The sequence below is a fragment of the Pipistrellus hanaki genome (genome assembly GCF_964339955.1).
Source record: "Pipistrellus hanaki genome assembly, chromosome: 12".
Lineage (NCBI taxonomy): Eukaryota > Metazoa > Chordata > Mammalia > Chiroptera > Vespertilionidae > Pipistrellus > Pipistrellus hanaki.
Genome location: NC_140514.1, coordinates 48,941,643 through 48,955,184, shown reverse-complemented (window position 1 = coordinate 48,955,184; position 13,542 = coordinate 48,941,643). Strand labels below are relative to the sequence as shown.

At 44.6% G+C, this 13,542-nt stretch overlaps 2 protein-coding genes across 15 annotated transcripts in view; one reads left to right on the top strand and one right to left on the bottom strand.

Moving 5' to 3' along the window:
- Positions 1-386: 386 nt before the first annotated feature.
- Positions 387-6,859, bottom strand: MRPL35 (mitochondrial ribosomal protein L35). The gene is made up of 4 exons (XM_084900293.1): positions 6,783-6,859; positions 4,870-5,059; positions 4,040-4,184; positions 387-771 (listed from the first exon to the last, which is right to left on the bottom strand). The coding sequence occupies exons 1-4, from the start codon at positions 6,823-6,825 to the stop codon at positions 583-585; spliced, it is 567 nt and encodes a 188-aa protein (XP_084756419.1). The 5' UTR covers positions 6,826-6,859; the 3' UTR covers positions 387-582.
- Positions 6,860-7,254: 395 nt separating this feature from the next.
- Positions 7,255-13,542, top strand: part of IMMT (inner membrane mitochondrial protein) — a gene marked incomplete at its 3' end in the record, with an annotated part of 45,591 nt that continues 39,303 nt past the window's right edge. For 3 of the 14 annotated variants that reach the window (XM_084900225.1, XM_084900218.1, XM_084900222.1), the window contains exon 1: positions 7,273-7,464. In XM_084900225.1, the coding sequence (XP_084756351.1) occupies positions 7,420-7,464 (45 nt within the window). In that variant the 5' untranslated portion in view covers positions 7,273-7,419. Of the gene's footprint in view, positions 7,465-13,542 lie in introns of all 14 variants that reach the window. The other 11 variants (XM_084900219.1, XM_084900231.1, XM_084900230.1 and 8 more) reach the window with 8 other exon arrangements.

Genomic DNA, 13,542 nt, shown 5'->3' with positions numbered 1-13,542 from the left:
AACTAAGAGTAAGCAAAAGCTGTGACTGACAAGTTGGCGAGTAGAGAGAGAATGGAGCCTACAATCTATAAAGAACTGAAACATATGGCGGACCCCAAGCCTAAGATCCACCCTTCCCTGCTGCTCAGCTCCTGGAGGTGCCTCCAAGCCAGCTCCCCACACCCATGAGTGCTCTTCCCGAGGCTGGAAGTGGGTTGAGTTCTGGGTGGGAGATGGAGGTGGGGCGTGGTTCCTGAGTTCCAGGCATGTGTCCTTGAAAATGAGGTCACACTGCTTGAACTCTCTTTTTAGCTTTAAAGTCTTTTTATGCCTGTCCTAACCTGAGATTTTTTTGTAACAAAATAAGCCCAAATGGAACTAATTAAGCCATTACCATTTGTTAAAAGTAACCAATAATTTTAAATTTTTATTTCCCTGAACAAAGCTGGGAATGTTTAAGCCATTACATTTTAAAACTGATAAGTTTAATGTTGGTACTACGTTTCCATATCAGTTAGTGCATCAACTCTTACATTCATTTTTGCAAAGACATCATGTACCCAGAGATGCACATCCAGTAACAGGAGTCACAGCGCTTCCGGCCTACACTTTCAGGTTTGTGCGGTCATGGTACTTCTGGTAAGGATCGTCAGGGTACCAGTTTCGCCTCTTCCAGAACGACGTCGTCATTTTATCTAAGAGTTTGCTCTGGGTTTTATTGCAGAACACAAATTCCCTAAGGCGCTTTTTCCTTGCAGACGTCTTCTTCCATAATTTTTTCTTATAACCAGCCTGTTAGATGATATTACAAGGACATTTAAAATGAATTAGCTTTATTACTCATGGTTTATGGGCCCAATGGCAACACAGACCGACTTTCATCGGGGCTGGTATGTTTCTCAGAAAGATGTGATTCTCAATGGGGGTTGGATAGAGAAAGCATGTGTAGTTTGAAAAAGAAATATTAATAGAAAATAAAGTTAAATGAATCTATGTGCCTGGTGAAGTACAGGGTAATGATAGATAATACAATAGCTTACTTTATATGCATTACTTTATCTCTAACAATCTTCAACAACATACCATTATTCTCATTTTACAAATTAAAGAGAAATAGCTACTGATTAGAAAAGTTATGTAGCAGACTGAGGTCAGAGTTCTTAGGCATACACTACTTTTTTTTATTTTATTGATTTTCTTACAGAGAGGAAGGGAGAGGAATAGAGAGCCAGAAACGTCAAAGAGAGAGAAACATCGACCAGCCGCCTCCTGCACACCCCCCACCGGGGATGTGCCCGCAACCAACGTACATGTCCTTGACCGGAATCGAACCCGGGACCTTTTAGTCCGCAGGCCGATGCTCTACCACTGAGCCAAACCGGTTTCGGCGGCATACACTACTTTTATTCCTAAAGTGGAGGAGCATGAAGGGCGTGCCAGCTAGGTTGATAACATTTATGTTCTTTTAAGGGGCCACGTATTATAAGGGCCAAGAAGCACAATTCTCAAATATATTTATTCTTTCCACACACTAGGGACCAATTTCTGTAGTAAATACTTTTGTAAGGAATAATGAATTCAGTAAAACTCTAACTAGGAGTGGTGAAGGAATGGTTAGCCCATGTTTAACCCAGAATTGTCATAAATGTATTATTTATTTTGAAGAATTAATTTCTGAAGAAACAGAAAATTAGGTCGCATATAAAAACTATAAGCATAGCCTGTTTAAACTAGAAGAGACCATAGGCCACCATGGTTAATGTTTGACTAAAACCAGTGTAATGTACAGGGGAGGGGAGATGAGAACCCATGCTATGTGTAAGAGTCCTTGGGTCCTTTTAAGCCGAGTGCTACTAACTGAACAAAACCTTTGTTAAGCTCTTTCCTAAGAAGGTGCCTTGGGTTCTGACAAGTCTCCGTGTCACCACTGTGACCAGCAAGTTCCATAGTACAGTGATGCTCAGAAAGCAGTTAAGATGCCTGACCGGTGTGGCTCAGTGGTTGAGCATCAACCTATGAACCAGGAGGTCACTGCTCAATTCCTGGTCAGGGCATATGCCTGCATTGTGTCTTGATACCCAGTAGGGGGTGTGCAGAACCAATCAATGATTCTCTCTCATCATGGATGTTTCTTCTCTCTCTCTCTCTCTCTCTCTCTCTCTCTCTCTCTCTCTCTCTCTGTCTCTCTCTCTCTCTCCCTCTCTCTCCCTCCCTCCCTCCCTCTCTGAAATCATAAAAATACATTTCAAATCAAAATCCTCATATTTGTATAATAATTTTGTAGTTTGCAAGCCAAACTGGGTCCCTGTGGATCTCTGACTTACAACTAATTTGCTGTCCTAGCCATCACCTCCAGTATCATTCGAAGATTATTCTGTGGAATGCAACCAAGTGAAAACACTTGAAACATTAAGCAACCTCTAGGTTCAGAAATGGAAGGAGAGAATAAACAACAAAAATTAGGGTACTGGATGGAACTGTCCCACAGAAAATACTTCATTTTTTTTACACGTTAGTGTCTATTAACCTGACCAGATTTGTTATTTTCCTCTTTGTTATTTGCTGAAACAGGCCATTCTGCATATGGAATACTTCTGGGCCCTGAGTGGGGACTAGAAGTTGTGACTGGGGAATTTGATCAGGTCCCCTACAACAACATGGTCTCAGGTCCCAATAAAAGGGGCATGGGGAGGCAAAGAAAACCACCCATTTCATTTGATCTAGGGTCAGATGAGGACCTGGAAATAATGAGTAGGATAGAAGGGAGAGTAAATGTTTCCAATGGTCCAAAATTTTCAAAATTCAGAACCATTAGCTCAACTACTTAGTTCACTTACTTGGATTACATGAGGATTTATCGACTAGTGAAGCAAAGTACCCCAGTACTGTTCCAATGGAGAAATGAGCTGCCAATCAACCTATTCACCTACAAATTTAGGGTTGTTTATGACATAGGGGATAATCCTTTCAACCTATCAAATAGTGACAAAGTCCTACCAATTGTTTACTTTTATAGGGAAGCAAATTTAAAAAAAAATATATTTTATTGATTTTTTTACAGAGAGGAAGAGAGAGGGATAGAGAGTTAGAAACATCGATGCGAGAGAATCATTGATCAGCTGCCTCTTGCACACCCCCTACTAGCGATGTGCCCGCAACTAAGGTACATGCCCTTGACCGGAAACAAACCTGGGACCTTTCAGTCTGCAGGCTGAAGCTCTATCCATTGAGCCAAACTGGTTTCGGCTTAGGGAAGCAAATTTTTATCTTTAAAGAATCACTGGTTAACTTCCAAATAATAAAAGGAAGTTAGGATTTGAATAGTTATCAAAACTCAAAGGTGGTCTTACAAAACTCTGGTAGTCCGCTCGTTTCTAAGGATCAGTTACTGTTTCTATGAATAAGGACATCAACAAAAAAGCCCTCGTCATGCTCACAACACTCTGTGGGGAGGACAGAGCAGTAACAATTTGTCAGGCTCCTTTGAGGCTGTGGTCTGTGGCCAGAGCAAGTCCCAGAGTTCTGACAGATGTGGTCCTCAATTACCCTCACCAACAGAGAAACACATATATAGTTAAAAAAAAAAAAAAAAAAGTGTATGTGGGGTTAATGTTCTGCCATAAAGATCAAGCCTGGAGAATCCAATTCAAGGTGGGCTGATGGGCTGAAAGCTCCTCAGTCCCCAAATCTGAGCCACGTGAGTCAGTCCTGTGCGGCCTCCTCTGATAGAATCTCCAGGGTGACACAGAGCCTCCCCACAGGCTATTACGCATTGGGGGTTTCGCAGAGTAACCCCTAGGTACGCCAGGCACGTGAGAGACCTGAGACGAACCTGTCCTACCCCGAAGACTTTCACCACTGTGAATGATGCTTATGAACGTTTAAACGTGTCTCCCTCACAGGGATTCACTTACACGAAGTGATGCCTGCCAAGCCAGTGCTTAAGCCCTGCAACAGCGATTGGTAAGATGGGAGATGAATGTCAATGAATAGGCTGAACTCGGCTTCATTTTAATCTGCTCACACTCCTTTTTCAATCAAATAACAGTCGAAGACCCACCTTCCTCCTCAGCCAAAGGCCAGAATGAAGCCGGAGAAACCGGTAGATGACAGCTTTCACAGTCTTCCTCTTGCCCTTGCGTCCACTGTAGTATGTCACAGTTCTGGCCGGTGGCTTCAGGGCATCGGGAAGCAGGGGGGCCACTCTAAAACACATTTTACAATTTTAACTCAGCAGTAAGAATGATTAAGTGATAAAATCCATTTCTATGCTTAGAAATAAGTAAAGTGGTTCCACCGGAACACAGCTGACTTTCAGTATCCATTGTTTCTGCCAAAGGTCAAAGAAAGTATGCATAGATAAGAACAGCAACTATCGCCAGCTTGCATGTCAGACTGTCATCTACCCTCTCGATTCCTAGGAGAGAACTGATTCTATTATATTTCAATCACCTGATTTCTAATCCACCTGCCCCCTAGATTATCACCTCCTAAGGATTTCAAGGATTTGTTTATCTTTGTATACTTTCTGCCAAGTGCAGCACTAGGCAGCCAGGTGTGCTTAACCGAATGTTTGCCGATTGAATGAACACCACATGCAGCCCACCCTGGTAAGCTGGGCACCCGCTCACCCTCCCCTCGCTGACAGCTTCCAGCCAGGAACCACACCTATCAATAGAACACTAGACGAGACGTGTGCTGTCTGATAGTCCCTGCTGCGGGCACACAGACACGTGGGTGTCAATCCTATTCTCCCACTCCATCAAGCAGTCTATACAACAAACTGCAGGCAGGTGCACCAGAGTATCATCTATTTCTAAGATGTCTTTGCAGGCATGAATATTTTAGAATTTTTGTCCGAAGAACCGTGTTTACTGAAATATGCCATACCTACTGAGGATTGTTCCAGTATGCCCCCAGGCCAGGTTTCTGACAGATGTCATAAGTCTGGGCGCAGAGGAAACAACTGGAGTCTGAATATGACAAAGATGTCGGGTGGACAGTGCAGAACCAAGACGGGCATTCCTGGCACAGTTTCGATAGGCTGAAGACGCCAAAACATTCAGTGGTCGTAAGATTCCTGTAAAGAGAGAAAACCACACATGCTTACTATGACACAACAAAATATGAATCCAGATATTTAAAATTAAGTAATACGAAATTTTTAAAACAACTAAGTGTTATACATTATCAATGTGTCCTAAAGATTAGATTCACCTGTGGAGCTTTTTTTTTACCAACTTTATTAAGGTAAACTTACACACCAAAAAATTACCCATTTGTGTGCAACTTAATGCTTTTTAGTAGATTTAAAGTTGTGCAATCATCAGGATTCAGTCTGATGTGTCCTAGTTCTACGTTCAACAGTACAAAACAAAATATACATAACATGAATTCCCACCGCCAGATCTTATGCTCTGATGAGATAGAATCCTGCAGAGGGCAACGGCAGGGCAGACACGAAAGTGGGACAACTGGCAGAAGGACGCACAGAAAACAGAAGAGGTACATGAACTCTCATCTAGAAAATGAACAGGCCATGAGAGGAAGAGGTACACAATCCAGGTAGGATAGAAAACATGCAAAAACAAGGCTGAAACAGATATGAGCCTGGAGTGGGGACTGGACCTGCCACAGAAGCTGAGCACTGCGTGCCTGGCTGTGTTGGAAATGGCAGGGGGAAGTAGTGGGAAATAGGGCGGACAGGTCAGAAGGCAGATCATGAAGGGCCTAGATGTGTGGAGGCTCCTTTATCCATGTGCCTCTCTCACATCCATGTTTCCCTGTCTCACCCTCTCTCACCCTCCCTTCCACTCTCTTGCCAAAAATCAATGGGAAAAATATCCTCTGGTGAGGATAAACAAAAAACAAACAAACCAACAAAAAATTTAAAAATAAGCTCTCACATCACTTTTATTTTTATTTTTTATTTTATTGGTTTTGTACAGAGAGGAAGGGAGAGAGATAGAGAGTTAGAAACATCGATGAGAGAGTCTTCGATCAGCTGCCTCTTGCACACCCCCTACTGGAGATGTGCCCGCAACCAAGGTACATGCCCTTGACCGTAAGAGAGAATCATTGATCGGCAGCCTCCTGCACACTCCACACCTGGATGGAGCCCACGAGCCCCAAACCCCACAACCGGGCACGTACTCTGTCTTGCATGGAACTGTGACCTCCTGGTTCATACATAGGTCGATACTCAACCACTGAGCCACGCCAAGCAGGCATCTTTCTTATTTCTATTCTTCCACAGAATTTTAATTTATTTTTTGTGAAAGTAATTTACTGTAATCTTACCATATTTAACTTTTTGAAAAAGTCCTTATGCAACTAAATTAAGTTGCTTTCATTCCTGTCATCTCCCTCATTCTAGAATCCTTGAGCCTGTCCTTGCGCCGTGTCTGCGTGAAGGAAACAGCCCCATTCCCTGCACGTCTGTGCCTCTCCACACCCCCATTCCTGAGCCCGCCACCACGCGTGCAGGAGCTCGTCATTATCCCCACTTCACAAAGCTCCGAGAAATCAGACAACTGTCAAGGTCAGAGGTCGCGAGAGCCCCCCTTTCCCTCCGTCCTTCTGGTTTGTTTCTAGGGAAAGCGGAATGGCAGGAGCCTGTAAGAAAGTCAACTTAGGGACACGCAGGGACGAGAGGGTCCAAGAGTTTCGGACAACCCTCTGGTTTCAAATAACGAGACACCTTCCCCCCGCTTGTCCCTATTAACTCCCACGTAACCACCCACTCCATCCAGCGCAGCCCCCTTCTGTGAAGCAAGAATCGAGCGCGTTGCTTTCCCACTGACCTGACGCTACTCTCACCGCGCCTGCTAGAACGGGAGCCGCCATCTTGCCACACCGCCGTACGGCGGCCGCACTGGGTCTAAAAGAATCAGGGCCAAAAGGCGTTAAGGAAAACGAGGTGGAGTCAAGGAAGGGCGGGGGAGGGGGGGGACATTAAAGGGCCAGATCAACTTTTATTGAATGTCTTGTACTTGTCAGGCTGTTCTTCATCGTAGGCTCTAAATACATTTTTTATGAGCATTTGATTGAAAAATCTATTTAAAATACAGAACATAGCCCAGCCGATGTGGCTCAGTGGTTGAGCGTGGACCCATGCATGGGAGGTGACCGGCCTCCCTCTCCTCTTCCAGCCTCCCGTTCACCTAGTAACCCCGGACTCGGGGTGCCGACCGGAACCCAAAGCGCGACCCGGAAAAAGAAGCCGTCCTTTCCGCCGAGGGAGGGCCCACCCACTTAGAGCTGCCGGGGCGGGGCGGGAAAAGGAGGCTGCGCGTGCGCGGTGGCGTGGGTGCCCTCCGGTACGCCGGCGCGGGGAGGCGGCGCGGACGCACGCACACACACGCACGCACGCCGGCCTCTCCTACTCGCGCCGCTCCCGCAGCTTCAGCGTCTCCTAGCCGCGCTGTCCACCCGTCCGAGATGCTGCGGGTCTGTCATTTATCTGGCGTGACCTCCGCCGCCCAGGTGAGCGCGAGGGTGCGAGGGTGCGGGAGAGAGCGCGTGACGAAGCTAAGGGCAGACAACGGAAAATGGGGGAGGCTTTTGCGCTGCCTCGGCCCCGGGACGGAGGCGTGTCTCAAGGCCGCCCTCCTCGCAGGAGTCTCAGGCGGGCCTGTCAGGCGGTTAATTCGGGAGTTCGCCGGGCAGGGATGCTTTGGGAGTTATTGCTGGAGCCGGATGGGGTGTGGAAAAGAGAAGGTGGCGGGGAGGAGGCGGGCTCTGGGCGGGAGGCTCGGCTTCGGGACGTATGGTCCTATCAGCCCTGCGCTGCCCCATTCACGCCAATCGTGGCTCCTGGCGCCCGGGTCGCCGGTTGTGCGAGGGATGGTTTCGCGCTGCCAGTGGTTGAAGGTCGAGGAGGGAGAACTACAGTTCCCAGCAGGAAATGCGGAGGCAGAGCCTTGGCTTGTTGCATTTTAAAATAAGGAGGTGCTTGCACTGCTAAGAGCCCGCGTTTTCGGGGTCAAGGTTGTGATTATTCGGGAGGGACTTATTTTTTCGTCCCTGAGTGATATCTTGGTCCACCTCTGAACTATTCTTAAGCCTAAACAAAAAAGAAAAGATTGTAGTTTATGGAGTTCAAACTCTTGGTTCTTGAGGAAGGACAGGAGTCATGACCTTGTGCTCATTTCTGAGATTAGCCTGGGGTTCTGAGTCTCCCAGGTGCTGGGACTACTCTGGCAGACATCCAAGGAGCCTAGATACCCAGTTAGATCTATTTCGTCATAATTATCAAAGTAACTTTCTAAAATAAAAAAGTAAACCTATTTCCATTGAGCACAACCTTCAGAATATTGACCTTTTGGCAAAATGTTGTATTGCAAAAACAGGTACTGTGGTTCAAGCAGTAATAGAAAACATCCCTAGAAGCCAAACTTTACCCCCTGCCCCCACCCCAGGTTTGCTTATCTCCCCATTCGTTGTTAGGGTAGGAGAATCAGCCTCTTCCAGGTTATCAGGAGCGTCTCTCGTTGACTTCTATAGGAAAATAGTGTCTGTATTAGTTTTCCTTTTTTTTTTTTTTTTGGTGTGTGTTTATTAGTTTTCTATTGCTACATTACAAATACCACAAATTTACCAGCTTAAAACAACACCCATTGATTATCTTAGTTTCTGGCCATGGATGATTTGGGGTTCTCTGCTCAGTGTCACACAAGGTTACAATCAAAGTGTTGGCTCTTCTGTGGTTCTCATTTGGAGTTCAGGGTTCTCTTTCAAGCTCATGTAGTTTGTTGGTAGAATTTATTTAGTCCCTTGCAATTGTAGGACTGAAGTCGCTGTATTCTTGCTAGCTCCCACCTAGCCTCTCCTAGGGGCTGTTTGAAGCTTCTTACCACAGGATCCTCAGAGACAGTTCATAACATGGATGTTTGCTATTTGGCAGTCTATCAGGAGCTTCTCTCGTTGACTACAAAAATATCAACTTCCATTTTTGATCTCTAGACCCCGATTTAAAGGGTTTCTATTAGTAGACCAGGCCCACCTGTAAAACCTCCCTTTGGATTAATTCCAGTTAACTGATTAGTAACCTGAGTTGCATCTGAAAAATTCCCTTTGCCACACAGCCAATCCTAATCTTGGGCTTAACAGCGAGGGGTGGAGATCAAGGGGGCCACCTTGGAGTCCTGCCTCACATAGTACCCAGGAGGGGCTGGAAGATGAAGGAAGTAGAGCTACCTCTGAGGGCAGAATTGTTAAAAGTTTATCTTTGGAGCCCTCCTTTCATGGCACACTTTTCCTTATTCTGTGCTCAGATTACATCATGGTTGTCACTGATCTGTCCCCTCTGTCCTGGAGTCCAAAATTACGTGGTTTTTTCCCCCCTTGCCTTTCTCAAAATGTTTCCCACTTACTGGGTTCCCATTTAGGAAACGATAATAAAACAGATTAAGACTTCATACTAAAATGTGAATACTTTTCTGGTTTGCAACCAAGACCTCTTACCTTCCTAAAATTGCTGTCTTACAAGATTTTTTTTAAAACAAATTATATAAAATTCATTTGTTTACTCTTACTATTTCCCCAACCATTCAGTAGCATTTTATGCTGTTGCTTTGTCAAACTCTTTTTACTCTTGGCTTTTCTATGTAATATCTTTGGGCGCATCTTACCCTCTCTCATCCTTGTTTTTTCCTTTGTTGAGTGTGCTGCTTTCATGTACCTCTAAGTATACTCCCAAGGTTCATTTGTTCTTTCTCTGTCTCTCTTTTTACTTAAGATTTAATTTATTAGAATAGTTTTAGGTTCACAGGAATATTGAGGGGAAAGTACAGACATTTCCCATAAACCTATGTCTCCACATAGACATCCGCTCTCCCTCCCCATTATCAACATCTTCTACCAGAGTGGTACATTCGTTACACCTGATGAACTACATTGGCATATCATAATCACCCAAACTCCATAGTTTATCTTAGGGTTTACTTTTGGTGTATATTCTGTGGGTTTAAACAAATATGTGATGACATTATCCATCATTGTGGCATGATAGATTGTATTTTCATCCTCCTAAAATCCTGCCTTCTACCTATTTATCACTCTCCTACCCTAAGCCCTTTGCCCTGGGAACCACTGATTTTTTAAAAATATATTTTTATTGATTTCAGAGAGGAAGGGAGGAGAGAGAAAAACATCAGTGATGAGAAAGAACCTTTGATCGGCTATCTCCTGCATGCCCTTTACTGGGATTTGAGCCAAAAACCCGGGCGTGTGCCTTAACCAGGAATGGAACCGTGATCTCCTGGTTCATAGGTAGATAGATGCTCAACCACTGAGCCATGCTGGCTGGGCAGGGAACCATCGTTCCTTTTACTGATTCCATAGTTTTGCCTTTTCCAGAATGTCAGCTAGATGGAATCAACAGTGAATAGGCTTTTCAGATTGACTTCTTTTACTTAGTAATATGCATTTAACGATTTTCCATGGCTTGAGAGCTTGTATATTTTTAGCACTGAACAATATTCCATTGTCTGGATATACCACAGTTTATCCTCTCACCCACTGAAGGACATCATGGTTGCTTCCAAGTTTTGTCAATTATAAACAAAGTTGCTCTAAACATTCCTGTGCAGGTTTTTGTGTGGACATGTTTTCAGTACCTTTGGGTAAATACCAGGGAGTGTGATTGCTGGATTGTATGGTTAGGGTATGTTTAGTTTTGTAAGAAACTTCCAAACTATCTTCTAAAGTGGCTACATCATTTTGCATCCAGGAGCAGTGAAAGAGAGTTAAAAAAAAAAAAAAAATCTCATTGATTTTTTTACACAGAGGAAGGGAGAGAGATAGATAGAAACATTGATGAGAGAGAAACATCGATCAGCTGCCTCCTATACACCCCCTACTGGGGATGTGCCCACAATCAAGGTACATGCCGACGCTCTATCCACTGAGCCAAACTGTTTCGGCATGAAAGAGAGTTCTTGTTGCTCCACCTCCTTGCCAGCATTCGTTGTGTCAGTGTTCAGGATGTTGGTCATTCTAATAGGTGTGTAGTGATAACTTATTCCATCTCTTTATTTGTTATTACTTGGGATTACATCAATTTTCAGAACTTTAATCCCTAAGCAGATGTCTCTTAAGCCTCTTTTGATTTTTGTACCCCAATTTAAATCTTGTTTTATTTTTGTCAACTTTGAGAACAACTACTTGTCAAAATTCTTTTTTTTTTTTCTTAATATATTTTATTGATTTTTTTTTTTTTACAGAAAGGAAGAGAGAGGGATAGAGAGTTAAAAACATCAATGAGAGAGAATCATCGACCAGCTGCCTCTACACAGCCCCTACTGGGGATGTGCCTGCAACCAAGGTACATGCCCTTGACTGGAATTGAACCTGGGACCTTTCAGTCCGCAGGCCAATGCTCTCTCCACTGAGCCAAACCAATTTTGGCTCCATTGATCTTTAGAGAGAGAGTGGAAGGGAGAGAGAAGGAGGGGAAGAAAGAGACAGACAGATAGACTTCGATGAGGGAGACACATTGACTGGTTGCCTCTCGAATGCACCCAGACTGGGGCCAGGAATTGAACCTGCAACTGAGTACCCATCTTGACTGGGAATAGAACCTGCCATCCTTTGGTCTGCTGGCCAGTACTCTCACCACTGAGCAACTGGATGGGGCCCAACTGGTAACCTCTTGGTTAATGGGGCCATTCTCAATCAACTGAGCCATAGCATCTAGGTTAAAATGGTGATTTTGTAAGTGAATTGTACTACACACAGGGAAAAAAAAACTTGCCACTAGGTATTTGCAGATGGCTTGAGGTATAGAGACTGAACACATTTACATTCATTCATTCTCTCTCTTTTCTCTCTCTTTCTCTCTCTCTCTTTACACACACACACACACACACACACACACACACACTGAGTGGCCAGATTATTATGATCTCTGAAAACATAATAATCTGTCCACTCAGTATATATCCTGTATAATAATCCTATATAATAAGAGGTTAATATGTAAATTGTCCCCTCGACCAGGAGTTCGACCAGCAGGCAGGCCAGCCAACTACCCATGTACTCTTCCCCTGGCCAGGCTGGTTGGACCCCACCCATGCACAAATTCATGCACCAGGCCTGTAATATAAAAAGATAATATATATTGAAGTGGCATTAATTGGCCAAAGATGGGACAATTTAAGTTTTTAAAAGGATACTAATTACAATTGGTTAAAATCCACCAAAAGTGTTTCAATTCATGAATTCATAAAGATAGTGTTCTGATTAGCTATAGCTAAATTAACTAAGTAAAATAACATTATTTGTCTAGTTCTGGGGGTTGCCTGGGATCAGCTGGGCTCAGTGGCCCTCATGAGGTTGTAGTCAGGCAGTGCTGGGGCTGGAGTAATCTCACACCTCCTCATTCTCGTGTCTGGCAGTTGATACCGGCTGCAGCTGACACCTCAGCTGGGGCTGCTGGCTGGAGCACCTTCATCCAGTATGTGTGTCTGGGCTTCCTCACAGTTTGGTTGCTGGGTTCCAAGAGCAAATGTGATGAGAGACAGCTGGCAGAAACTGTATCCCCTTTATGTTCTAGTCTTTGAAGTCACACAGTGGCACTTTTAGTGTCTTCTATTAGTAAATTAATAACCAAGTCCTGGCTTTGTTCAAGGGAAGGGTAATCGAACTCACTCTGGAGGAGTGGCAGGATTCTGGAAGAGCATGGGGTACAGGAGATATTATTGCATTTATTTTTGGATAATATAGCCTGCCCTTTATAATTTGCAAATACATTCACAACCTTCCTCAAAACCCTTCAAAATCTCATCCTATCATAGCATCAGGGTCTTGTCATTGAAATCAGGTTCCTCTGCACATAAGACATATAATATATAATAAAAGGCTAATATGCAAATTGTCCCCTCGACCAGCAGTTCAATTCTAGCTCCCTTAACCAAATTTCCGTTCAGCCTAAAGACCTGTTAACTAAAGGGACAAGTTATCTGTTGCCCCTATAACCAACACACAATATACAGAGAGGGGCAGAAGTAGGTGTACAGTTGTAACTATGGAAAAAATAATACAATAATCTATACTAATAAAAGGGTAATATGCTAATTAGACCAGACGTCCTTCCAGACAAAGCCCCAGTGGCTGCTTGAGCCTCAGCCCTTGCAGCTGAGGCTCAGGCAAACCGTGGATGGCAGCTGCTGCTGCTGCTGCTGCTGCTGCTGCTGCTGCTGCTGCTGCTGCTGCTGCTGCGAGGGCTGGGCCGAGGCTCTGGCAGCTGAGTGGCCAGCAATGGCAGCAGCATCGGTGTGATGGGGGTGTTGCCTTCCCCTTATTGGCCCGGTTGCCTCCCACAGAGGGAAGCCAGACTGCAGTTTAGGCCTGCTCCCTGTGTCAGTAGGACATCCCCTGAGGGTTCCTGGACTATGAAAGGGGCAGGTTGGGCTGAGGGAATTTTCATGCACGGGGCCTCTAGTTCTATATAATAAAAGTGTAATATGCAAATTGACCCTAACAGCGGAATGACGAGTCGCTGTGATACACACTGACCACCAGTGCGCAGCTCCTGCATTGAGTGTCTGCCCCCTGTTGGTT

Coding starts and splice junctions, on each gene's coding strand:
- MRPL35 (XM_084900293.1), bottom strand. CDS start 6,825: ATGGCGGCTCCCGTTCTAGCAGGCGCGGTGAGAGTAGCGTCAG. Junction 4,185..4,869: donor ACTGGAACAATCCTCAGTAG/GTATGGCATATT, acceptor AATGTGTTTTAG/AGTGGCCCCCCTGCTTCCCG. Junction 772..4,039: donor GCCTTTGGCTGAGGAGGAAG/GTGGGTCTTCGA, acceptor ATCATCTAACAG/GCTGGTTATAAGAAAAAATT.